Source organism: Gymnoscopelus microlampas (genome assembly GCF_963454915.1).
Source record: "Gymnoscopelus microlampas genome assembly, chromosome: 1".
NCBI lineage: Eukaryota > Metazoa > Chordata > Actinopteri > Myctophiformes > Myctophidae > Gymnoscopelus > Gymnoscopelus microlampas.
The window spans coordinates 38,595,490-38,620,645 of NC_139962.1; the positions used below are offsets into that span (position 1 = coordinate 38,595,490).

The 25,156-nt window shown below is 41.0% G+C and overlaps 1 protein-coding gene across 1 annotated transcript; it reads left to right on the forward strand.

The window, feature by feature from the left end:
* The first annotated feature begins 9,049 nt into the window (after positions 1 to 9,049).
* On the forward strand, positions 9,050 to 24,454 carry txlng (taxilin gamma). Its single transcript, XM_084041761.1, has 11 exons — positions 9,050 to 9,110; positions 10,439 to 10,553; positions 11,272 to 11,419; positions 11,647 to 11,738; positions 11,867 to 12,037; positions 14,086 to 14,280; positions 16,376 to 16,495; positions 17,073 to 17,147; positions 17,705 to 17,797; positions 17,890 to 17,985; positions 20,234 to 24,454. The coding sequence occupies exons 2-11, from the start codon at positions 10,461 to 10,463 to the stop codon at positions 20,600 to 20,602; spliced, it is 1,452 nt and encodes a 483-aa protein (XP_083897887.1). The 5' UTR covers positions 9,050 to 9,110; positions 10,439 to 10,460; the 3' UTR covers positions 20,603 to 24,454.
* Positions 24,455 to 25,156: the final 702 nt, after the last annotated feature.

The following is a 25,156-nucleotide window of genomic DNA, read 5'->3' on the forward strand; positions in this document are numbered from 1 at the left end:
AACAAGAAATTACATGTTTGAATAGTTTTATTCTATAAATGTAGCTTATTTTAGAAATTACTTTTAATATTATTGAAGACATCTACTTTATGAAACCTTTTAAGGATTCAATTATGTTTGACACGAAACATTCTGACATATTTATAACGTTAACAACAGCTAAACTAGACTTTGTAGCACATTCTTGAATACTGATTCAATCCTAGTGAAAAGTGACTCAGCCTGTAATTGGCTAAGATGGGGTATGGGAGCGCTCGTTTTTCTTCATGTGATAAATGATTCCATACGCCATGGCTTACCACCTCGGACAGCACGCTTGTCAACACGTGAGGCCATCGGATGCTTGGCATGGGCACTCGCTCGCCTAGCAGCTCTGACACTCAGGGAGCCTCAAGGCCTCGCTGTCGGTACGTGTCAAGTGATTTAAGGATGTGGAGTTAACCAAAACAAGCGCTCCTCATCCCCAGCCATCCTAGGAAAAATAATATAGCTTACAGCACTCAGTTCACGGCCAGACATGCCACTCTACCAGGTCAGAAACATCTCTAACAATAGGAACACTGACACATATTCTAAATAGTTGTACTGTGTACTGCTGCGTTTACAACTTTATCGCAAAAGCCTGCAAGATTTACTCAAATTGAGTCATCCACATTGAAAGCAGATGAGCCAAACATGCATTTGGCACATTTTTACCCTGAAGTGATCTTGATTATAAGCAGTCCACTAAAGATTACCAAATGTTGCTCCCTTTCGAAAAAAAAAGGACAAAACGAATAAAGATGTCATCTCCATTTTATAGCCTGTTTACATCTTGATAATTTCTAGCCAGATAAAATTTTGGTTTTATGTCTTTAATTGGATAGTGTGACAACACAGCCTTGTATAACTAATTTCTAGTCTCAAAAAACAATCTCAACACACAAAATTGACTTTGGACTAGGAGAGAATCAGCTTCTATCAAATAACTTGATGAAATAAATAAAAACTTGGCTGAGATGGGGAAGAGTAAAAATCTGTATCCCTAGCATCCACACTACTCCAGCGTTTTTGAACCCCTAAAAAAAAAAATGTAAATGCTGAAGATCCCATTTTAGTTTGAAATGGAGACTTTTGAAATGATGACACCTGGAGTGGAGTGAGTTATTCATTTTACAAAAAAGTAACCATATGTTTAACACGAAAATCATAGACGTGTCCCAAGAACAATTTCATTACAAGAATAATTTCTAGAATAATGCATGCCCTTTTTATGTGAACAACACATGGATCAAGTTTTCTAGAGACAATCAGCAGATACAGACGTGGCATAGACCGGATCACACTAGTCAATTACACCTAAATGTAAAAATAAAGTATGAATGTATGTATGATTTGAAAAATGGTCAGAAATAATGTAAAGTATACATGATTTGAACATGCAGGGTGTTATTATCAGACCTAAATGTACCCTTCAACTTCATGTTTATACCCAAGATGACTGGCTATGCACAGGTTTTTGTAGCAATTGTAGAAATATTAGGCTTTAATGTCATTTAAAAATGATTATATGTCACCCATTCTTGGGAATCGGGACAAAACCTTTGTTTTGTTTTTTTATATATTCTTCAATAATGCCGGGGAAAGATATTTTAAAATATCAAAGTGTTGACTATTAAACCATGTAATGGGCCAACCTCACAGTTTTAATTTTTTAGATGTCAACTCCATAATATGGCATCTGACGGAGTTGACATCTGACGGAGTCTGGCGGAGTTGACAAAATGTTGTTTTTTTCATTCCACAGCACAGTCCTAGTGAGTTGACAATTTTTTCAAAGTTGCTTAGGTTCTATCAACGCTAATAGAATTACTTTATTATTATTTTGTTGACATGTTATGGTTGGGACACACCAGATAGTAATATTATTTAGTGCATTTTGCAGCTTTCCCTCCTTTTTTTAAATTTGTCCCAATTCTCATGAATGGGTGATGATGTTGGCCCTATTTATAAAATAAATGTAAAAATACAATATTTTAAAAAAAAAATAAAAAAAAAAATATATATATATAGATATAGATATAGATATAGATATAGATATAGATATAGATATATATATAGATATATATATATATATATATATATATATATATATTCTCAGGTTCACAGTTTCAAGGTAACTCTTGCGGTTACCCTGAAACTGTGATAAAACAATTGTGTAAACGGAGAATGTTTTTGTTGTAAAATGTACAAAAATGAAAATGTATTACTCTAGTGTGGAAGAGTCGCACAATCAAGATGAAGTCATTTTAAAAAGCCTATTTTATTGTGCCCTTTACTGAGTGTTAATTGCTATGTCATTCTTCTCACCATGTCCTGTGTAACTCATTACACCCTCATTACAGCTAATTTCAAACAAAACAATGACACCATATGGCGTGACATAGTAGCAGCAATTAAACATGCACACCAGCTGCAATTTTCAGCAGTACTATAATATGGCCATCATATTCATCTTGAATTCTCAGCCTTAGCTGTTATGCCAAATTAAACTCAATTGGCAACAGAATAAAGCCATCCTTAACTCTAAGTACAACATGTTGAAGATATAATTATTTATTAAGTAGGGCTACACCTTACATCGAACAAAGTGATTTGGGAAGTCTTCCCAACCACAATGACTGACAGCTGAGACATTTCATTCAAAAATATTAGGGCTAACTTCTACCAGTATTACAATAATACTCATACGTTATGAGGAAAATATGAACATTGACACGAACAAACGTATGATTCGAGTTTTGGGTCATAATTAGATGTTTGAATTTTCCGTGTTTTTTGGCTTTGATAAGATTGGAATAAAGTTAGATAACCAGCTAGATAAACCACAAAATACTTCCCAAAACATGAAAACTACTGCACAGTGGAACAATTGAAATAATTATGCATGATACATTATTGTGTTCTCTCAGATTCCTGAAGTTTCTTTTTTATAAATTCAATATTTTGTGTAGAAACATAAATACAAAGTATGTGGATGCATTGTGCAACTGCACTGTTCTGTCCTCTACTCTTTTTCTTTTTTATATTTTGGGGGCTTTTCTGCTTTATTTCGATAGGACAGTGGAGAGAGACAGGAAACAAATCCACCACCCAGGACACGCTGACAGGCATCAAAGTCTATATGATATGCGCCTTAACCACTTGGCATTTGTGATTGGCCCAGGCAAATTCCTCTATCCAAATGGCTGCTGCAGGGTAAACCACCAACCTCAATCTCTCTATCTCTCTCTTTAACCACTAACCAGGGCACATTATATGACATGGCAGCCACTGTGTCTTTTGCATTCAATTAAACAGCACCACAGCACAAGAGACACCCTTCGCATCCACGGTCTTATTTGGTTGCACTGATTTCCCTCACCAACCTGCCATTCTAAGACGCCACATCAGAAAATGGAGCGGCTCCCTAAAGTCAACACCGCACTTGATCTTCCATAGTCACAACTTTTCATCCAGTTCTCCTCCAGGAGTCACACACACAACCTTTTCCAACCACACTAACAAGCTCTTGCTAACACCCTCAGGCCAAACCCAATGTCTTAAAGATGGCTAAAACAGCCAGAGCTGGCTTCAGCTACATTTCCAAGAACCAGCAACCCAATGTTCAGCCCACAGTTTTATCCCATTAAACCACATATACAAGGACTCATGTGTTGTGCCACGGGAAGACATGTGAAACAGCGGCAATTTTCCGTATGAGAGCGACAGATTATTATGGAAAAAAAGTACTGGGAAGGATGAGAGAGGGAAGAGGAGGGGGTTGGTGGTTTCGATGCATCTGTTTCTTGGTACATCTATGAAAGGGAATGAAAAAATTCAACTGTAGATACACTGAGCATTAGTGGTTAACCAAGTACTAATGAGGTAAAAAGGAAAACATTGAGCTCAGATGAAACCGTTTAGCATTGTGTTTCAAGGAAAGAAGGCCAACACTCACGTAAACCCCCTTGGGTAATTACCAAAAGGATGAGGGGAGGAGGGGGTTGGACCTGTTTCCAATCTGCGTGTGTGTGTGTGTGTGTGTGTGTGTGTGTGTGTGTGTGTGTGTGTGTGTGTGTGTGTGTGTGTGTGTGTGTGTGTGTGTGTGTGTGTGTGTGTGTGTGTGCCGTGTGTGTGTGTGTGTGTGTGTGTGTGTGTGTGTGTGTGTGTGTGTGTGTGTGTGTGTGTGTGTGTGTGTGTGTGTGTGTGTGTGTGTGTACATGTGCGTTTTTGGGCAGTGGACTGAAACCACTTTAAAGTGTGTGTATCTGTTTTAAAGCATGTATTCCATATATGCAGTTCCACACCTTTGATACAGCAAACGTTTGGGCCACTCGATGGAGTGCAGCCCACAGTGTACTCTTGGCACGTAAAGGTTGAGTGCCTTGACGGGGTTTAGGCTCGAGGGCTTTCAATCCTCTGATCATTTCTTCCCTCATCTACCCACCCCCACTACCACCACAACCACAACCGCCGCCACCCCCAACCCCACCCCCTTGCCCTAAAGCTCTGGAATAAATCTTGAGAAATGAGAAGGCCTTCCGCCCTCGCTCTTCTACTCGAGTCCCAGGTGTGTAAATCCCAGGTCAACCTGGGATCAGACAGTTACTGCCAAAGTGTTAGAAAGAGGAAGAATGAAATGATGGCAGAGAAAGATGGGGGAGGGAGTAAAAGAAAAACAAGAAGAAAGGGAGACTGGAGAGAGAGAGAGAAAGAAAAAATAGTGGAGAGAGAGAGAAAGATAGAGATAGATAGAGACAGAGAAAGAGAGAGAGCTCAGATAAAAACAGCTGAATTGGGAAAGTGAGCCATGCTGAATCCATCCAAGTCAAATCAGCACCATGTGTCCTCCAGAGCCTTATTATCCCATAAATGAACTTTATTGAGGCAACAAAGTGTTTTGGAACTCTGCAAAAACATTAAAGGGGCCAGCCTGGGGCCAAGAGTAGTACAAGCCCTCCAGGGACTAATGAAAGAGAGGGGCCCCTGGCCTCATGTTCACTACCCCCAATGTAGCCCTCACAAGCTGGCTGTCTGGCTGGGCTGCCTGAGTAATGGCCTATTAGTGACGGGGAAGTGGGTAGCAATTACAGCGGGGAAACAAAGATGGCAAAGACTTCTTGACCGGATTAGCCAGAGAGGCAAAGAGGAAGGGAGGATGGGAAGGAGACAAAGAGTGGTTACGGTTAGTAATAACAGACAAACAGACAAAACCAGTAAAGAGATAGTAAGACAAGACAAGAAGACAGAGAGAAAGAAGAAGAAGCTAAAAGGAGTCCAGAATATGGCATCTGGAGTGAGATAACAAATTGGTGTATTTGTGTGTGTATGTGTCTTTTGAACAAGAGGTATGGTATGTGGGGTAACGGTGGTGAGGTTGTTGCAATGTTAGTAAAGTCGGCTGACCTACTGCGTACTTGGGATTTTAAAGAGGTGGGATACTGGGGTGGGTGGGTTGGGTGCGGTACCAGTTGAGCATTGATAGCAAACCTAATGGCCACAGAAGTGTACTGTATGCGGTACTGATTATGGGCCTGGAAATGAGATTAAAGAAAGATCTACCAGCAGATTGAATTGTATTTGCCATAATTGCTGAGAACAGCTTATTCAGTGCAGACCACAAATAATAGCTCCATAAAACCAAGGAAGAAGGGGGGAGAGGGCCTGTCACTTGAAACCAGTGGGCTTTTCTTAGAGCAATCAAATCCAGGACAAGTCTTGCATCAATTAGAGGATGCATTATAGGATGCGTGTGTGTGTGTGTGTGTGTGTGTGTGTGTGTGTGTGTGTGTGTGTGTGTGTGTGTGTGTGTGTGTGTGTGTGTGTGTGTGTGTGTGTGTGTGTGTGTGTGTACAGAGGTTACGGTAAGATACGTATAAGCTTGAATCCTTCTCAGCACACAAAAATAGTGTGCATTCACAACTTCACATGCATTCATTTACTGAGTTGCATTCTATTGTTTTAATGGAATATTGTTCTGTATTCCACTACTGTGCACGCCCTGAAGACCAGAGTCCAAGATGGCCTAGAGTAGACCTCTCTGTCATGGGAGAAACATCTCTCTGCATCCGGTTACAAAGAGCTTTAATGAAAAATAAACCTTGAATAGGAATCGAAAAAAGCAACAGACAAATGAATTAAGGCAATGGCTCAAAGATAAAAGTGAGGACAGCGTGCCAAAGAGGCTCTCACTCTCATTCCTGGGTTGATTGTACTTAAAGTGAAACCACATGAACTAGCCTATGCTGTTTCCTCTTAAAACAGAGATGGGAGAAGGGGACAGAAGGAAGAACTATTAAAGTGTAAACGGTTTTTCACCCACAATCAAAATGCATTAGACCAAAATATTTTACCAAAATATGATACCACAGAACAATATTTATATAGACGTCAAAAAGGCAACATAACCAACATGACTTAGGCTTGACTTAGGCTGCAGCATTAAATTGTGTAATGATATTAAAACAGTACAGATGTAACCTAAGAATACAGTAATAAATTAAACACATTTTGAAACAGTTACAAACTTTTTGTTGTAACTTCAACTCACAAAAAAAAAAAGTGGGGTCCAGGGACCCTCAGGTTCCTTGCGGGGGTTCTTAATGGACCCTTACAGGTCTATAACCCCTGAGTGTTACATTTGTACACTCTCAGTGTCCTTTTTTAAATGTATTTTTTAAACTTCTGGTATAAGTAATGAAACAACAGAACAGCGGTACACAAGAGGTAAATGTTGGCCTAACTGAGATTAGAACAAGGTTCCCGAGCATTTTTACCAATGAATTTTCTAAACTTTTCCATAACTTTTCTAAAGTATTTCCACCCATTCCTAGGCCTGTAGCACTCATATGGTGCAATAATGGCTCTTACTTCAGTGTGCTATGCCCCAAGAAAGACTCGACCTGCAAGCTCACAACATATCACAGTGTGTGTTGTTAGCTTGTTGATCTATTCTTTTTGTGACAGGCCACTCTCTCACGCGTGATTATGGATCCCACCAACGCTCCAGGATATAGACCCGCCTTACCTGTCTGATTGGCTCCCTGGCAGGCATAGTTTTACTGAGGTTAGGGTTTGGGTTAAGGTTAGGTTTAGGCATAGTCTTACTGAGGTTAGGGTTAGGTTTAGGCATAGTTTTAGGCATATTTTTACTGAGGTTATGGTTAGGGTTAAGGTTAGGTTTAGGCATAGTTGCAAAAACGAGAACTGTCAATCAGAGCGACTACTGACCAATCACAGCGGGGTTTGCCAAGAGCTGGCGTGGGATCCATAATAACGCCTCTCTCACAGCTCGTGCAGCACAGCACTAAATTTTACCATATTACATATTTCACGTAATGTTAGCCATGCTTTGGGACATGTTTTTCTGAAAATAAGTAGCCAAAACTATGTATATCCAACATTTTCCAAAACATTTGATTAATTCCAAACCTTTTCCAGGCCTGGAAAACAAGTTTTTCTAATTTAAAAATATTTCCAGAAATGTCATGACCGTGGGAACCCTGTTAAAATGGCACATTTTGCCATAGGCAACAGAATGTAGGGGAAACAGTATCTCAGCCTACAGTATGCATTTTTGTTTGATCTTGCCTTGGCAATTGAATATGGTGCCAGTATCCAGAACCTGTATATTCTACTTAATATACAGCTCCATCTTGTGGACAGTTTGAATCATTACATGTTCTCTGAAAGAAGAATGCAACATTAGGTGACCCACTATGGCTTGTTTCCATTGCGATCCTTTGTACTCAATTCATCGAAACATTTAATGACAGATAATATACACTACTATGCAAAAATATCATATAAACGGGTAGAAATGGAAAATAAAATATGTACAGTAAACAGGGAGGGTAGGCTTTGACGTTTTACAGGGGCCAGATCTGAATTGCAGCCACCTGTAAGTGCTCTTTTAGAGCGGTTTTGAAGGATAGTAGGGATTCACATGTTTTTTATAACTGTTGGGCATTCCACATTTTTGTGGCATAGCAGTAGAAGGAATTTAACCCTTATTTGAGCAAAATCTGGGTTGTACCTATTTGTTTAGCTTACTCTGGTGTTGTTTGAAGATGTCATTGACGTTTTTGAAAGTAGTTTGACAGATACATGGGCGTCTTTGTGGTGTAGTGTATCTTGTAGACCAGGCCCATTGCAAGTTGCTGTACTCTGTCCTCTACCCTGAGCCATCCCACCATAGCAAAGTGAGAAGTTAGAGTTAAATGAGTTGTAGATGTAAGGCCAAGCAGTAGCCTGACCAGTTTCATTTGGAATGTCTGGAGCCTTGTTTTCAAGGCCTTTGTGGTGCTATAGTACCATGAGGTGCATGCATAGTCGAAGTAACATTGGATGAGTGCTCCTGTTGGAGTCCTCAATGTATTCTTACTGACTAGTCACTAGTGAGGCGATCCTGTACAAAAGTCTTGTTCTTTGGTTAACTTTTTTTCACTGGAAAGATTTGCCTCTAAAATGCAACCCAGGTAGTTAATTTGTTTCCACTTGTCTTGTGATATTGGTGGCAGGCTTTGATTGATTGGTTGAATACTTTATTTAGAAATTTGCACATGGAAGTACAGTTTAAATACAAGGTCAACTAAATAGGATTGAAAAGCCCATGAAAGACTATTAAATGACTTGTTTCAAATGGGGTCCCCATGTACTCAATTCATAGTGACATTAAACAATTTTGACGTACTTTTACTATACTGGAGTATTTTCAATTTGATTTAGATACCTACTTCTACTCAGAGGCAAATGTTGTGCTTTTACTCTACTACAGTTATTTGAAAACTTTAGTTACTAGATACTTTGTAGATTTTGATCATTATTACAAAACATACATTAACCACTTCAGCCCTATTTAAACTTCGGCGATTTGAAAATAGCAGATCTACAAGCTCACAACGTGTCTATTGATCAGAAAATTCTTCTGACTACTACTGATCTACTGCCTCCACACTCCAGCCCAGATGGTGGCGATAATGCAGCTATAAATGGTTTGCTAACCGCCAATAAACAACAGAGAAGAAGGAGAAGATTTTCGCTCCATACTAGTCCCACGGCCAGGTTGTGATCAGTGTGGAAACATTCAGGTAACTGGATTTTACTCACATTTATTATTCAATCGTCTGTTATGTCGACTAATTCTTGTGATGTCATCTGGCGCCGTTGTGATACTGCATCTTCAGTCAAGAGTAGCAAGTACTTGCTCTGTATACTTACAGTGTATGTGGAATTTGACGAAGTTGGGTTGCTAGTAGCAAGATTAGCAATTGGCTACTTTAGCTGCTCCATGGTTGACATGTCGCTAAACACAAGCAAACTGTTGTTAGCCGCTGTTGCCATCCAGGTTCAAGCTGTTAGCCATGTCATTTTACTGTCTGCGGTAACTTGTCTTGATTATCAGCGCTGGAAAAACTTGCCCAGAGAGCTAATTGTTGGGTTAGCTTCAGGCGGATGGGAACATGTAGGATGAAGATGTCAAGGATAGGACAGGTTCGTCACAAAAGATCCGGAAGTTGTGTAAGCTGCTGGCGCGGTTTTGCTGTGCACTTCCTGTATGAATGTGACGTCATGGATGGATCCCTTGTCTTTGTTCTGTGATGCTCAAAATGCTCGTAACAAACATGTTTCCTCCTACCTTGCTCCTACACAAAACTTAGTTCATAATTGGATAACTAACTATAACTTTGTTTGGTTTGATAGGAGCCGTCGGAGTCTAGAGCTAAATTCACGAAGTCAAATGACGTCTTTAAAGTCCTAACAGTAATTTGGCTTAGCTCGATAAAACGTGTTAAGGCTTCGCACGAGCGTAATTATCCCTCCACAAAATGACGTAGTTTACATTCAAGTACCGCAAACGTTATCTTAACAACTTATTTGTTTACCAGCCCAAAACACTAAGTTTCAGTTCCATTTCAGTGAGTGTGGAAGCGAGTTTGCTTTTACATAGTATTAGTTTCTGTTTCACATTATCCAGCGAAACACTGGGAGCAAGTTGCTGAAGGGTTAATAATTGGTTGCGCGACACCTGCGCGCACCGAAAATAGCTCTCTACACTGAGCATGCGCAACAAGCATGACATAAATATAAGTCCATGTTGGTAACATTTGCAGGCATGAGCATTGTTCTGTTTGATTCTTTCATCGTCTGAAATGAAAAATGTTCCCACCACACTTTATTTACTTTTATATTATCAGTTATTCATATACATATACGGTTTGTTTCTAATAAAATTGAATATTCAATAAAAACAAAACAATTAAAAGCAACGTTGTTTATTTAGAGTAGAGAGGAAAAACCCTTACATTCTGGTTAAATCACTAAGTCCAAAAAACGTGTTTCTTACTCTCTGTCCTTTTGTGACAAAAGGAATCATCTATGTTTTAATGAAACCTCCTCCTTTCATGTTAAAATATAGCTCGGTACCAGTACCATTACCAATGGCGGAAACTGGTGTGTGCGAGATAGATGTGGCAACAAGAACAATTGTTGGAGGTAGCGAGTCGCCACCTGAGCTGGACAGCCCTTGCCAGGTAAGCAGCATTAAAATGTTCTGTCTTGACTTGTGATATTCTTGTGGCGTATATAAGGGGCCGTGTCCACAGAATGCGTTGAGTAGAGGAGTGCTTTGAATATCACATCCAGAGCGCTCCCATGAAGTTTTTGACACCCACAACGTTCAAACCTATCACCGTTGCTGTGCTCAAACGTTGTGTCATCTGCATTATTTGCACAAATAGCCTAGCTGAGACAACTGTAAACATGGATTTCTCAGGACTGTGGTTTGATTCAATGTCAGGCCGTAAATGGTTGTCAGACACAGACGAGAGGATCAAATGAGCGGCGCTCATCTCCACGCCCAGGGCGCTCTGGCATAAAATGCTGAACGCAGAGAGTGCTGAAGCACAATGCTCAGCCGCTTGGGAAGAGGAGCGCTCTAGTGCGTCTTTGACATAGAAATGCATGGAAGCCACTGGCAGCTCAAACAAACGCTTTCTGTGGACACGGCCCCTAACACAGCATCAAGTCTTTGTCATGTGCAGTATCTTATTCTCTTGTTAACAGACCACTACTTTCTTCACCTAAAATGGCAAAGGAAATGTCTATTAACACATTTGGGGTGGCATTATGTCTCTACAACTAAACTGCTGTGGTGAGGTAGTAATCCTATTGTAACACAGGCAGGTTCATGCGTGTTCCAGCTGAGTTTTCCTCAGGGAAATGTGAAGATTTTTTTGTTTACGCTGACAGGAGGATGTGGGTGACTTCAGCCTGGCGGTGTGCTGCTCTGAGGAGGTAAGGGGAGAGACACCAGGAAGGGAAGACAGTCCCAGCGACCTTGGAGAGGTAGAGCTGGACCCTGGAGGAGATGTCAAGACGGGGGACGACAAAGCCTTTGGTAGGATTGCTTGATGGCTACAACCGGTTCTCTTAGATTATTTGTGAGCAATATGTGGACACTACATCTTACACAGGAGATATGATATATTTGAAAAGAATAAAACGCAAACAGCTGACTTCTTGATGTTTACAAAATATAGTCCTTTGCCTAGGAGTCAGAATGCCTCAATCAATCATTTAACATATTACATGCTAAATTGCCCTACTGTCATGTTTGTGCCCCAGGGAAAGAGGTGGTTCTACTGATGCAGGCCCTGAACACCCTAGCCACTCCAGAGGAGAAACTAGCTGCCCTTTGCAAGAAGTATGCAGACCTGGTAAGGACTGTCTCTGGAAAAAGACATGTACATACACGTAGAGCCTTAGTGCAGAATGAAATGGGGTTCATTATATTGCTTGGTAATGGTGTCTTTGGACTGCTTTTGTTCATGCCCACTGTGTCTAGCTGGAGGAGAGCCGTTATATGCAGAAGCAGGTGAAGGTACTGCAAAAGAAGCAGTCCCAGATTGTCAAGGAGAAGATTCATCTGCAAGGGGAACACAGCAAGGCCATCCTGGCCCGCAGCAAGTTGGAGAGCCTGTGCAGGGAGCTACAGAGGCACAACAAAACATTGAAGGTATGCCATCTAAAAGGTGACTGAGACAGTGCAATTAAATTGAATACTAGAATAAAATTGAATAAAAAATATATGCATTGTAGTTTAGTAGTAACCTTGGTTTCAGTGAGCAATGAAAAGATGGGGAGAAGGGCAGGACATGGGGAGAAGAACATAACAGAGGGACACAGTGAAAGTGATGATCTTCAGATGAACCACAGTCATCATCAGTGTTTTCTTAGCTGTGGCTTACGGTTGAATTAAAGTGGAAACAAAACGAGCACAACTCAGTCCATTCAAAACACAATTTGCCATGTGCACGGTTCAACAAGACTCGATGTATAAAACAAAGAAAAGACAGCATTCCGAAGTCCTTCTGGTACTTTAATGAGAATTAAGGCACAGGCTTGAGGACGCGTTTTGGCGTAAAACCTTCTTCAGCATGAGTCATTCACGCTGAAGAAGGCTTGACGTGGGAGTGTGCTGGCTTTTCTTTGTTTTATACATTACAGTTGAATTGACACATTCAAAAATCCCGTCCTCAAAAATATTTTTATTTAAATTGATAACAAGTGAAAACTGCTTTCCTAGATGCTCACTCTTGGCTGGTTGCAGACATACGTATACACAATGAAAGAAACAACACCTCGGTTGTTATTAACGTCAAACCGTGGAACCCAATAAATAACTGTTGCATGTCCTTTCAAGCAGCGGTAGTTGTGTTGTTAAAAATATAGTTTTTCGATAAGAATTGATCCTGAAAATGTTAAATGGTTTCATTTTCCAAAGTATCGATATACAGTATATCGGTACGCTCCCGCATCTCTCCGTGCAGTCAGTGTGGGTTCACATAGGAAATACTTGATGCTACACAGAGCAGTGCTAATGAAAGTGCTGAAGGGTTAACATCAAATGTATGCTATAGAACTATAGAACGGATGTCACTGGTCACAATGTGGAATAGAAATGAGGCTTGGTCAGAAGTAAATCAACTTAGATGCTGTCGTGCTTACACACACACACACACACACACACACCATCAAACTCCCTAGTAATGGAGACACATACACACGGTACAATTAACTTTATTTCCGAGACGATCTGAAGAGAAAAATAAATGTTAGAAATTCCAGTATCGTGACCACACTAGCCGGTAGGAGTTTAAATTCATACTTTGTGTAGCTATGTGTTGGGAATCAAAAAGAAATGTCGATATTCAAACAAGAAGTTTGAGTGTCTGATAAGCACTCACTCATTACTCTGGTTTAGTCACGTTTTTCACTGGAATAGTACAATGCCGAAAATACTTAACATATACACTGACTTTGCCAGAAAGACGTTGTTATCCACATTAGCTCATTGCAACGCGTTGTGAGCTTGTAGATCTGCAATTTATTGCTAATGTTCCCCTCGAGAATATCGATGCTGGGGTGTAAGTGGTTAACAAAAGTTGCATTTTAAGAGTTTTAAGCATATTTTGACTATCGCGATATCGTTAATCGCAATTATTTTGTCCACAATAATCCTGACATGAAATTCTCATATAGTCCCATCCCTAGAAGTTGTCTAGGGATGATCATGATCAACATGATCTGTTGCTCTACCTTTAACAATGGAGAAGAAACTACAGTAATGCAAAGTGGGTCACATGAAAAAACAATGCCATCTAGACAAATCACACCCCTCATTTTATTTTAATTTATCCTTTATTTTACCCAGAGTTATTTCAATCATTTGCAAGCTCTGACCAAAGAGGCAGCATACAGCAGCAGTTTACTGATTACAAAAGCATAAAAGGCAAAATAACACATAAATGGACAAAAATGGCACATACTAATGATTAATAAAAAGGTGTATGAAAGGTCATTCTTGTATGTTGTGAATCTGGCTTCTTGGATAAATAAAACATTTGCAGTAGTTTAATTGTCATTTGTCTGAGCTCACAAGTTGTGGTGATGGTGGAGGGCGACCCTCACAAACAAGACAAGAATTTCACAACCCAACATTGCCTCTTACTGCTGTCCTAATGTTCTTCATCCTTGCTGGCCTCACCACACCCTTTTCCACAGGATGAAAACGGCCAGCGGTCCAGGGAGTATGAGGAGCAGCGCAAAGAGGCAATGCTTCACTTCCAGATGACGCTGAGTGACATCGAGGTGCAGATGGAGCAGCACAGCTCCCACAACACGAAGCTGCGTCAGGAGAACATGGAGCTGGCCGAGAAGCTCAAGAAGCTCATTGAGCAGTATGAACTCCGAGAGGAGGTACCAACCATCACCCTCGCTCCCCAAGCTCTGGTCACATTAATCGCGATACCCCTCGCTCTTCCTTGTTAATCACTTAAACTACATGTGCTTAGTTGTCCGGGCCTCCGGGGTCCCCCAGGGGTATATATATTTATAGTAAGCCTCCACCTTTTTACCCTTTCCGGGACACTAAGGTTCATTTGGTTATGTTAAACCTGATGTTTTGGTACAGTTGTAAAGCAGAGTAAAAGCCTTATGTGATTTCATAATGCCCCTCTCCTGCCATTCAGTTGGTTACACGCCACTAGAGATGTTGGTCAATTAATTTCGCCCAGCCTACTCCTATAACATAATTCTCAACCGGAGAAAGTGATCGACCTTCGGCCGCACTTTTTCAGTTGGAAATGGATGTTTTTGTAGTACGACTCAGTCGTGCACAAAGTTGTTACAAAGAGTTAATAGATGAACGTCATGTGACAATGATTTTGTGAGGCGATACATAGATTTATCTTGTGATTCGTTTGCTTGACATGGGGATATCCAATCACTCTGGATGCAGCCCAGAACTGTCTAAATGGGGGCCCATGCTACCATTTTCAGTGATCACCCTCTCACAGCGGTGGTTTGAAAACTACAACATGACGTCACTGAGCCACGGTGATAAGCGACTCACCGCTCACCCCAACACATCTCTCTTTACTGACCGACATGAGCGACTAGTATCATAATCACCTTTTTAGGTGAAAACGTTATCACCTAAAAGGTGAAAGGGTGATCACCTAAAATTTTAGTATGCAGCCACATTTAGCCAGCCTAGTCATATGTGGACCCTACAGATAAACAAGGGTAACTGACGGCAAGCAACTGTATTAAAAAAAACAACTAGTCCAGGGTCTTGCTTCCTCTTCTGGTGTAGCTGAATACGTTCGTAATGGTCTAGTAAACACCAGTGGTGTCATGGAGGCCACACGGAGTAGGGCGGCGTGTGGCCAGTGATTTCTTTTCATGCGCAAGGTACGGCACGGTACAGTGCGCGCGCGTTCACGCACGTGCACGCTAGAACGTGCCCCCCCCCCGTAGATTCACGAGCCAAGTACCCAAATGGCTACTTTGCACAACAGGTTTACAAGTGAGTGTGAAAATGTTTCCTCAGATTCCTCACACCTCACATCTATAGGCTACACGGTAAGCAACACACACAGCGTGTTGACTTCAGTTGGGCTGCTACCAGTATCCTATCTGCACACAACAATGCCTCAGCCACAGTCGAAGAAGAGAAAGATACTCGTTCAAAGCAAAGTTTTAGTTTCAGCTCTATAATTCATGGCAGTCCTTGAATTTGTATTAGTTTAAAAAGACTAAAACTAAGCTAAAAACATTTCCTATACAAACATGTTTCCTAATTTAAGGTAAAATAAAATGCGTGCAGTGTGCGCGTGACGTCATTAAAACATCGTCCTGCCAGTAAAAAATCACCATGAATGCTGGTAAACACACAACTGAAGCTGCTAGCTTTAGCTAGCATGCTAGCCTAACGGCACTGTGTACTGGGGCTGGAAAATTGCAGCTAGCACATCTTAAGAATGTATTTCACAGTTAATCACTTGCATTCAACAGTTGTCTTTATAGTGCCACCTTCTCAGTAATATGCCATTACACTGGAATCTATAAAACCGTTCATAATAAAACAGTTTTCTTTGATAGGACTTCACACCTGTATTTCACAGCCCTTCACAGAGGTTTCAGTTCACGTAACTTTCCCTAGTCATTCTTGATCTAGTCTGTAAGTCCAACCATACGTCACTGCCACATAATTTGGTAACGCATCTAATCGCCATGGGAGGAGTCGAAGACTGCAACTTTGACAGCTAAGGCCAACCCCCTCACATGACCCTGTATAAGCGCCGTGATTGGTTAAAAAGTTAATTTGGCCACAGACATCTAGTACTGTCTGTTAGTCCCGTCCTCCGTCACTTGGGGGCGAAACAATAGGACAGTTCCCCTCCCCTATGACACTATCTCCCCACCCATTACCCACATGTACCCCAAAAAGTCTTTGCCTCTTCCCTGTACTTACAGTAGTACTCTTGCCTGTTCTTTCCCCCTCCGGTAGCACATAGACCAGGTGTTCAAGCACAAGGAGCTGCAACAACAGCTGATGGACGCCAAACTGCAGAGAATTGCCGAGATGATGAGGGAGGTGGAGGAGAAGCAGCAGAGGGAGAGAGACTTTGTGAGTTCACCTTCTGTTCTTCCTTCTCTCATTAATGCGGACTCATGCATAGTGGTGAAAAGCGGATTGATGTACAGCATTAGATTTACAATTTTTCCTGTAGAGATTCTTGCCGTTAACTGTTGAACATCAAGGTCTATGGAATATAGTGTGTAACTGTGTCATGATTTCTGCTGTAGAGCCTGACTGATACCGATTTTAGAGAGGGAAACTTCACAGATTACCTACATGACAGCCAGTATAGTGAACATTTGAGTTGGAATGACAATAGACTTTTCTCTATGGTTTGTGTGCACCAGTTTTGTACTTGGATGACTACGCAAAGGTACTTGGAAGCTTTCAATAAACACATATGATAATCACTGACATAAATAGTATCAATCAATCTTAAAAATGAACACAAGCCAAAAAAATATAAGCTAAAAACAATGTAACATTAGTACTGTATGTTGAGTATCAGTCAATCACCAAACGATTCATGTATAGATTTGTGATCATGTTCACTGTAAATGCAAGTACAATATAGTTCACAAGGTAGCATAGAGTGTGTATTGATGACTGTATTGTATTGGTACAGCTATTGAAGGATGCCACAGAGTCCAGGCACAAGTGTGAGCTGATGAAGGAGCAGGAGACACAACTCAAGCAACAGGTACCTGTGAAGAGCAACGCTCAGTTCCTTGTTTGTTAAGAGGAATTCATTTATTTTATCATTGAGCATCGTGCATACCTCTTTTTTTTATATAGACCTTTATTAAATAGACTACAGGTTAAATTAAGTCCTTAATGTATTAAAAAGTATGAACTATGTTATGAAATATGTGGTGTTGATTTTTGTCCATTTGTTTTTAGCGTACTCTTCTCCATTATGCAAGTTTACCAGAACAAAATGTCATTGGAATAGTCGCATTAACTCTTTGAAATTGGTTGAATCTGGCTTGTTTTTGCCAAAAACAGAAAGCTGAGAAAAATGGACTTTTAGAAATCCTATAACACTACATGAAACCAGCTTCAGTTTGTTGTGATCACGTGAATTCTGAGTGTACTCTTCTTTGGTGATCCTGGGATCCTTCATAGGCTGTGGAACAGCCCCCCCCCCCCCCCCCCCAAAAGAGTTAACACAACACATGTGAACATTTGAATGGTTATTGACATGCATGGAAATACATTGTCATTGTTACTGTGTTTGGTTTCTTGTGCATGTCCTAGCTGTCCCTATACATGGACAAGTTTGAGGAGTTCCAGAGCACTCTGGCCAAAAGCAATGAGGTCTTCACCACCTTCAGACAAGAGATGGAGAAGGTGAGGGACTGCAATTATACAATACATCTGATAAAGAACAACCCATTTGCCATAATTTGTCAGTGTTTTGATGGCTTACCTTTCATCATCAGATGACCAAGAAGATCAAGAAGCTGGAGAAGGAGACGACTCAGTGGAGGACCAAATGGGAGAGCAACAACCAGGCTCTGCTACAGATGGCTGAGGAGGTGACTTTTGCAACCCTGTTTTCCTCTCACTTCCTCTTTGCTTTTTGTCTTGTTTTGGGGTTGACTTGAGTTGATAATCCAGCCAGACATTTTTACCAATGTCATGAGTCACGATTGCTGCTGCAACATTCAGATGGTAGGGTCAGCATTTGGCATCTACAACATTAACACATTGACTGCCAATCGCATAGACCTACGCGAACCTATTTAAAGCCGCCACGTGCCAATCGCGTAGACCTACGCGAAGTGGTGTTTTTTTCTTTTTTTGAAAAAAAGTTCACATTGCACTTTTTTCAATTTCCGATACGGCACATTTCATTGTACCACCACCGGAAACAGAATTATCCGGGATCCGGTTTTGCCGATCCCGCCGGCCTCCGTTCTAATGACGAAACTGAAACGCCATTTTCTCTTTGTAGTTTTTCTCCTCGCTGATTAACATAAACCGTTCTAACTACAAGATGGCGACCGTGTTTTTGAAATGGATTTCACTGCTCGACGCAGACACATCGCGGATGTGTTTACAAACACTTTAATGATCGATCTTAAGGATTTTAACGAGGTCTATGGCGACGTGAAAAAACAACAAAAAACGTTGGCACTGGTGAGTACATTATGAGATTAACCTCTGGCATGGAATGTGTTAAAGGATGGATCCATCCTGCCTTGTATCAACGGTTCAGGCCACTGTTCAGTCACATTTCTTCCCCATACTGATGCTCGGGTTGAACTGCCGCAGATCGTCTTGACCATGTGTGCATGCCTGAATGCATTGAGTTGCGGCCATTTAATTGACTCATTAGGAATTTGCGTTAATGTGCAGTTGTAGTGCGCCTACTAAAGTTGCCTGTGAGTATATTCTGACAAGAACTTACTTCTGGCAGCATGTTGATGATACAGGGTTTGGGATCCCTGATACTGCTGGTATTCCATCCCACAAGGACTTTCATTGCATTCACCTGGTGTCATGTTATTCTAGCTGTCTACTCAGGGACTAGTTAGACCAGGTAGGAAAGAAAAGCAAGCAGCAACGCCAACAGTCCAGAGGCCTGGTGATTGGAACCACAATAGACACTGCATAACTATAGTTCCCTTTTCCAGAAGGTGGCATTTCTTTTTCCTGTTCCGGGTCAGTTTCCTGTAGCTTTGTTTTTATTGGCTCGGCAGCAGATTTGAACTGGAAACGCAACACCTTTTTATTGTGTTAACTAGTTCAAATCTGCTGATGAGCCAACAAATGAAGCTATGAGAGACACGGAACAGGAAACGGGTATGCCACCTTCTGGAAAATGGAACTACAGTTATGCACAGAGCCGATTGTTCCACATCATTCATGACCCACAAAAAATATTTGACATGTTCAGCATAATCCAGCATAATCGTAACTGGTGAGTTACGATTATGCTGAACATGTCAAATATTTTTTGTGGGACCAGAATTCAAAACATGATGCATGTGGGGATTTTGTGTAGACCTTGATCTTTTCCCAGACGTGTTGCCTTAGGCTGGGTATCATAATAATTGTGTGTGTTAGAAAATTACATTACACATGTCTAATGTACATTTAAGAAATATTACACGAGAGGGTGTGCTTTACCGTGACGACGGTAAATATAAATAACCACGGTAAAGCCACCCTCAAGTGAAATGTTGTGATTATACGACAGTTGCCATAAAAATAAAACAAAGTATTCATATTGCTGGGCATTTCTCCCTCAAAATAACAACCATTCTGCTAGTGTCATCTGTGTTATCCTGGAAATACATGGGGTCCATCTGACAGAGACAGAGTCCCTGTTTACTCAGCCATGATGGACAACTTTTGCCAAACTGAAAATTCAAAAATAAATGTATGCCATATTTAGCAAGTCTGCAAACTTCTCATGCAAACTGCTAGCTTAGCCACTAGGCCGGCTCTGCTCTGCCAAAACTCCCGTCTGATAAGTGCAGCTGATTTTTATGTGATTAGGTGTGCTGTCATGTAGAGAGCCCGATTGCTTGGTCGGAACTACCTGTTGTATAATAGACACTAACATTACACATGAACTATTTACTGTTTATCCATGTCTTACTATAAATGATTTCTATGGTCTCTAAAGGACTAATCTGTAGAAGACACACTCCTGTCAGTCCGTAACCTTATTTTCCTGTGGAAGCGTTTAAGTTAATTCTCACTTTTCTTAACCATAGAGAATGATGTTACCTCCCAATAAAAGAACATGCGCTGCCTGTCTTGTTTCATTTACAGAAAACATTGCGTGACGGTCACTTCAAGGCCCTGCAAGGGAAGCTGGAACTCCTGGAGAGGCTGTGTAGGGCTCTCCAGAAGGAGAGAAATGACCTCAACAACCGGCTCAGCCTCCTCCAGGAGCAAGATGGGGAGGAAGGGGCTGCAAACCCCCTGGAACCCCAGCCGACAGAGCCCTCGACTGAGGAGGGCGATGATTCGTCGGGTGATAGGCCCAAGACCGAGGCGGAGGGGATCCACCAGGCCTCTAGGCCCCCTGAACTGGAGGTGGAGTCATCGGCTGCTACTGATCTAACTACTACTGCTAGCGCCACTACCACCACCAGCCTGTCTCCAGCCCCTGCCACAACAGCACAGCCCCAGGACTGATTTAGGCCCGTGCAGCCTCTGAGAATAGAAGGCAGGGTCCAATAGGATTTTGGTCTCTAGACTTACAGCCTAGTTTAATAACTAGACCGATCAAAAGCATCTTCAATGGAGATTATGATTTTAACGTCTAGGACTTGCCTATCTGGATCTCACAAAGGGCGACCCGACCCTGTCTTTGTGTGTGTGTGTGTGTGTGTGTGTGTGTGTGTGTGTGTGTGTGCGTGTGTGTGAGTGAGAGAGATAGTTTATTAAGAGTAAAATGATTGTCTCGATAATTCTATTCTAGTACTTCACCCACGTTGTACATTCGTTGTAATAATTGGCTTTGTGGCGAGCACTTCGTACTCCCTGTTTTCTACCATAATTGTATTTTCATAGGAAATTTAACATGCAGTTAAATCAAAGCTGTGTTTTCTGAGTCTGACTCAAGTTAGCCTTTTTTTTTCTTCCCGCGCCTCTGTGTCGGTCTGCAGCATATCTCTCCTATTAAAAAAATAATCTAATTTAGGCTTCATAATGGTGAAAACTGAGTACATCAGATGCATATTGTCAGAGATGCTTACTTATGTAGTCTTGTTATAATGCTACATCCGGTTATGGGATTCCAATTTAGATTCTAAGAGCAAATGCATGCAATTTTCCATTCCTTAAGGCCAAACTGCACCAATGCAACTAGTCGCAACTCCGTGCAACAAAACCGTTTTAAGGCCATGTCACAGTGTCACCAATGCAACTCCTTACTGCCATTGGAGATGATGGTTGCGAGTAGTTGCATGTTACAAGGAGTTGCAAAGAGTTGCATTGGTGTGGACTGGCCTTTAAAGCAGAGCTGTGTTGTTTTTAAGTGTGGAGTGGCTACAGGGTATCTGTTTTTATGTCCCACTAACTCCCGGTGTCCCCCCTCTCAGTTGTTAATCAGGTTGATTAAAAACAGTTGCATAGGGAGTCAACAGCCTTACCACTGAAAAGTGTTCAGTGTTGGCCAAGCCACCTCTGGACTGGCTGAAGTGCTAGGCTTAAAGATGACCTTTCATCCACCAAAATGCAGTTGAATTGAAAATCACTTGTCTGAGAATGGTAGCACTACCGCTTCCCTGAATATGGTTTCAGGCTTATTGCCTCAAGAGGTGAAATGCCTTCCGTATGCCTGTTTAAATTACACAAGTCTAAAAAGGGCTTAAGTAAAACTTTGACCATGGCTGTTGTGAATGCTCAGCCACAGCGCCTGGTGTTTCCATAGCAGTCTAGGGACTGACACACATTGTCCGCTGAATGCAATTGCAGGCCTTTGCACTTCAGTGATTGTTTTGGGGTTTCGGAAAGTGACTCACTTTTGCTGACTATTCCGGGTTGAGTCCCTGAATGCTTAGTGACTCTGCTGTCACTGCTATGTGGTTATTCAGATTTAATGTTAGGTTGTTAGGCTATCTGAGGTTACATACTGCGCACAGGTCAGCACTCGGCAACAGTTATCTTATTAATTTCACTTGGTCCCTCAGCTCGCATCTGCAGCCATGTTGTGACCCTCCAAGTAAGCAACTTAATTCATGTAGGAAAGCAAAATGATCAGCAACAACAAAAAAGGCTAAAACTAACACATTTTGAATACTTGTTTTCCCTCCTCGCTAGATGGGACTAAAATACACTAAGTGGGGAAATGTACTAGAACGGTACTGTAAGTGCGGTGCAAGGAAACTGCAGTATTTAGGTGCTGGTTGACTGGTTTAACCATATGAACCATAGGATCCATATTCTGGGCATGTCGTTATAGGCGAAACTAGACAAATATTTGGCAAAAGTAACGGATCTAGCAGCAACCAAATTGGCCATTTCTGCTACTTGTCTTTTCGTGCTGACTTGGTCAGTTAATTAATTTGTCCAGATGAGGAAAAGGAGAGTACCCGATGACAAAGATTGTTTAAAATAAACATTTAGTTTTATGTTAAAAAGGGGAGCCTTCTTATACTTAATATTGAAAACTGAATGTGATTAGCTTTTTTAACCCCTTTGTTTCTCCTCAATGTTGCACTCTTTGATGCATATGAATAGAAACAATGTCATTCCAGCAGTAATAAACGCTGCAGTCCATATATGTAAAGGAACTCTGTCAGTGAAGAACTACATGGGTCCGCCTGATCATGTGATTGTAGGAAATTACTCTACTAAATGTCACCAATTACAGGTCAAATCATGCAATTGTCCGATTTTGTCTGGCACAATTAAACAAATAGAAATGTTCCATAAGTCCAACCCTCCCACCGATCTTGCACTCCAGATAGACCAAAGGCCTAGTTATTTAATGCATTTCATCTAATGACTGACCTCTGTCTGCAAGGGGAAGATGTTTCTTCCTTACCAACGTGTACATGGACAAAATCACTATCCTGATTCTTTTAGCCTTTGCACAACTCTACATAAAACCAGCCTGGTTAGCTCTGGCAGCTACATCAAGTGCACCTGATTGCTGCTTGCTATGTTATTATTGGCATAGCTATATTCTCTTACAGCCCACTGTTAGGCTCCATTCCACAAACCATTACCATGTCAGTTGATACAGGGTTTCAAACTATTGTTGACACAGGTAGAAATATGCACTTGCCCATATGGCCACACAAGAACCTTATACCCTGCCTTTGATGTTCCTGTTTATTCACTGAACTGTGCACATGTTAACTCACTTTGAATTTAAACTTTTAAGTTGGAATTGTTCCTAAGCACTGAACTTGGGTCGGCTTACTCGCCTCAGTCTCATAGTGGTGGAGTTGCTTAACTGGCCAATTACCTATGGGCTACTTAGTTCTCCTTGGAACTTCTAGTTTCTGTGCATTATGCAAGGGCAAGAAGAAAAAGGCAGTTATATGATTTGTTGATTATGGTAGACACCTGCAGTTGTGTATTCATTAATTCAGCTATTCCAAATCATGAGTATTTTCCATATTGTAAGTAATTGGGAATGATTGTTGCCAAATTGACATTTTGATTGTTCCTTGAACTGTATTCAGCCCAATTATGTCACAGCCCACATTGACCTCTCCACTCAGTACTGCTGGGCTAGGTGAAATTGAAAAGTTATGTTCAAGTTGACCATTGAACGGTACAGAAATGGGGAAGAATCATGTTAAAGTTCTTGGGGTCTGATTATTCCTTTATAGAATAGTTAATTTATAATTTGGCTAGTAGAATTAAGTTCAAAAGATCAGTAAAGTATGTGCTTCACTAACATTTTAGGAGGTAAAGTACTCCTGTATAGTGTCTTGCTATGTTAGACTACCAGTTGGATGAAAGACGGGCTTAACGGGAAAGTGGTAAATTTGGTTCATGTTCAAATCTGATTGAATTTGTTCTACGTCTTTTGGCCATCTCAAAATGCTCGTAGTTTTGCCAGGATTTGTTGCTGTTAAAGCTTTCCTTGAAATGTGCATTGTCTTCTATCCCTCACGGTTTTAGAACCACTGCATCGATTTGTAAGCACATCCTTTTTGTTTTCTACCTGTATGGGGTATAAATCAGATTTCAGTCTAAATTCATACTTTGTTGCACAAGTGTTTCTGTTTTTCACTTGAAAATTGGTTATTAGTTGGTTACACTCTACAACGAAGTATAAATTAGGCCTTAGTCAAGGGAAGGTTTTCAGCATGTATTAACTCTTTCTTTGGCGTTGCCCAGATTAACTCAGGTAATGTCAGAATCTACCTCTGCAGGTGAGACCAACTGTGAAAGAGGGATGAGTCACCGCGGCTTCCAGAAAGCTGTATTTTTATTAAAAATGAGCCCACATTCCCCCTTGAGATTGTACAATGTTCTTATAGTCCTGTCTTGCTTTTCAATAAACATTTTTGTAGAATTTTCTAACTTGTATAATTGTGTCATCTAGTGTAACAATCATACAATGACAGGCCATGCCTGGGCATTGCAAACATTTGACGCTGAGCGCATGACCCTGTATTTTACTTAAGTCTAACTAATAGCATTATAGTTTACAATTATGAGATTATCTAAAAAAAAAAAAAAAAAATCTGTACTGAGGTGTCCTCTTAGTTACTGTGCGCTGTTACTAATTAAATTGTCCATTGTTCTCTAGACAGCTCCAGACTTATTACAGCATTGCTATTAGGCGAGCTATCAAGAAATTAGTCTCTCTCCAGGGCTAGTCTGGATGCGTGCTTCCAGTGGGGCAAGGAAGTACCTCCACACATTTCTTACCACATAAGTTTTAGATTTTGAAATATTTACTTTTATGGATGATCGGACCAGGCTGAAACCTTGGCCAAATATGGAGCCATACGTCAGCTGCCGTCAGGCTGGTCTCATGTCAAAGATCCACATGAAGCTACGTTATTTGACCCAGTCTTGTTTATTGATTGCTAGCCTTAAACCCAAAATGTTTAATGACAGCAAAACCTCAGCCCAGATCTGCACAACTATAAGCACACTCAGCCTCAAACACTACAAGCTCTTGCAAAACACTTCTCTGTGAAATATCAGTGTGCAGTACTGATCTTGTACTGTTTGGTCACCATATTCATGTACTAAACGCAGACTATATCATTAGAA

What these genes read in the sequence shown, in the direction of transcription:
- txlng (XM_084041761.1), top strand. Translation starts at nt 10,461, where the DNA reads ATGGCGGAAACTGGTGTGTGCGAGATAGATGTGGCAACAAGAACAATT. An exon ending in GCAAGAAGTATGCAGACCTG is followed by an intron (nt 11,739 to 11,866) that starts GTAAGGACTGTC and finishes CACTGTGTCTAG; the next exon opens with CTGGAGGAGAGCCGTTATAT. An exon ending in GGCACAACAAAACATTGAAG is followed by an intron (nt 12,038 to 14,085) that starts GTATGCCATCTA and finishes CCTTTTCCACAG; the next exon opens with GATGAAAACGGCCAGCGGTC.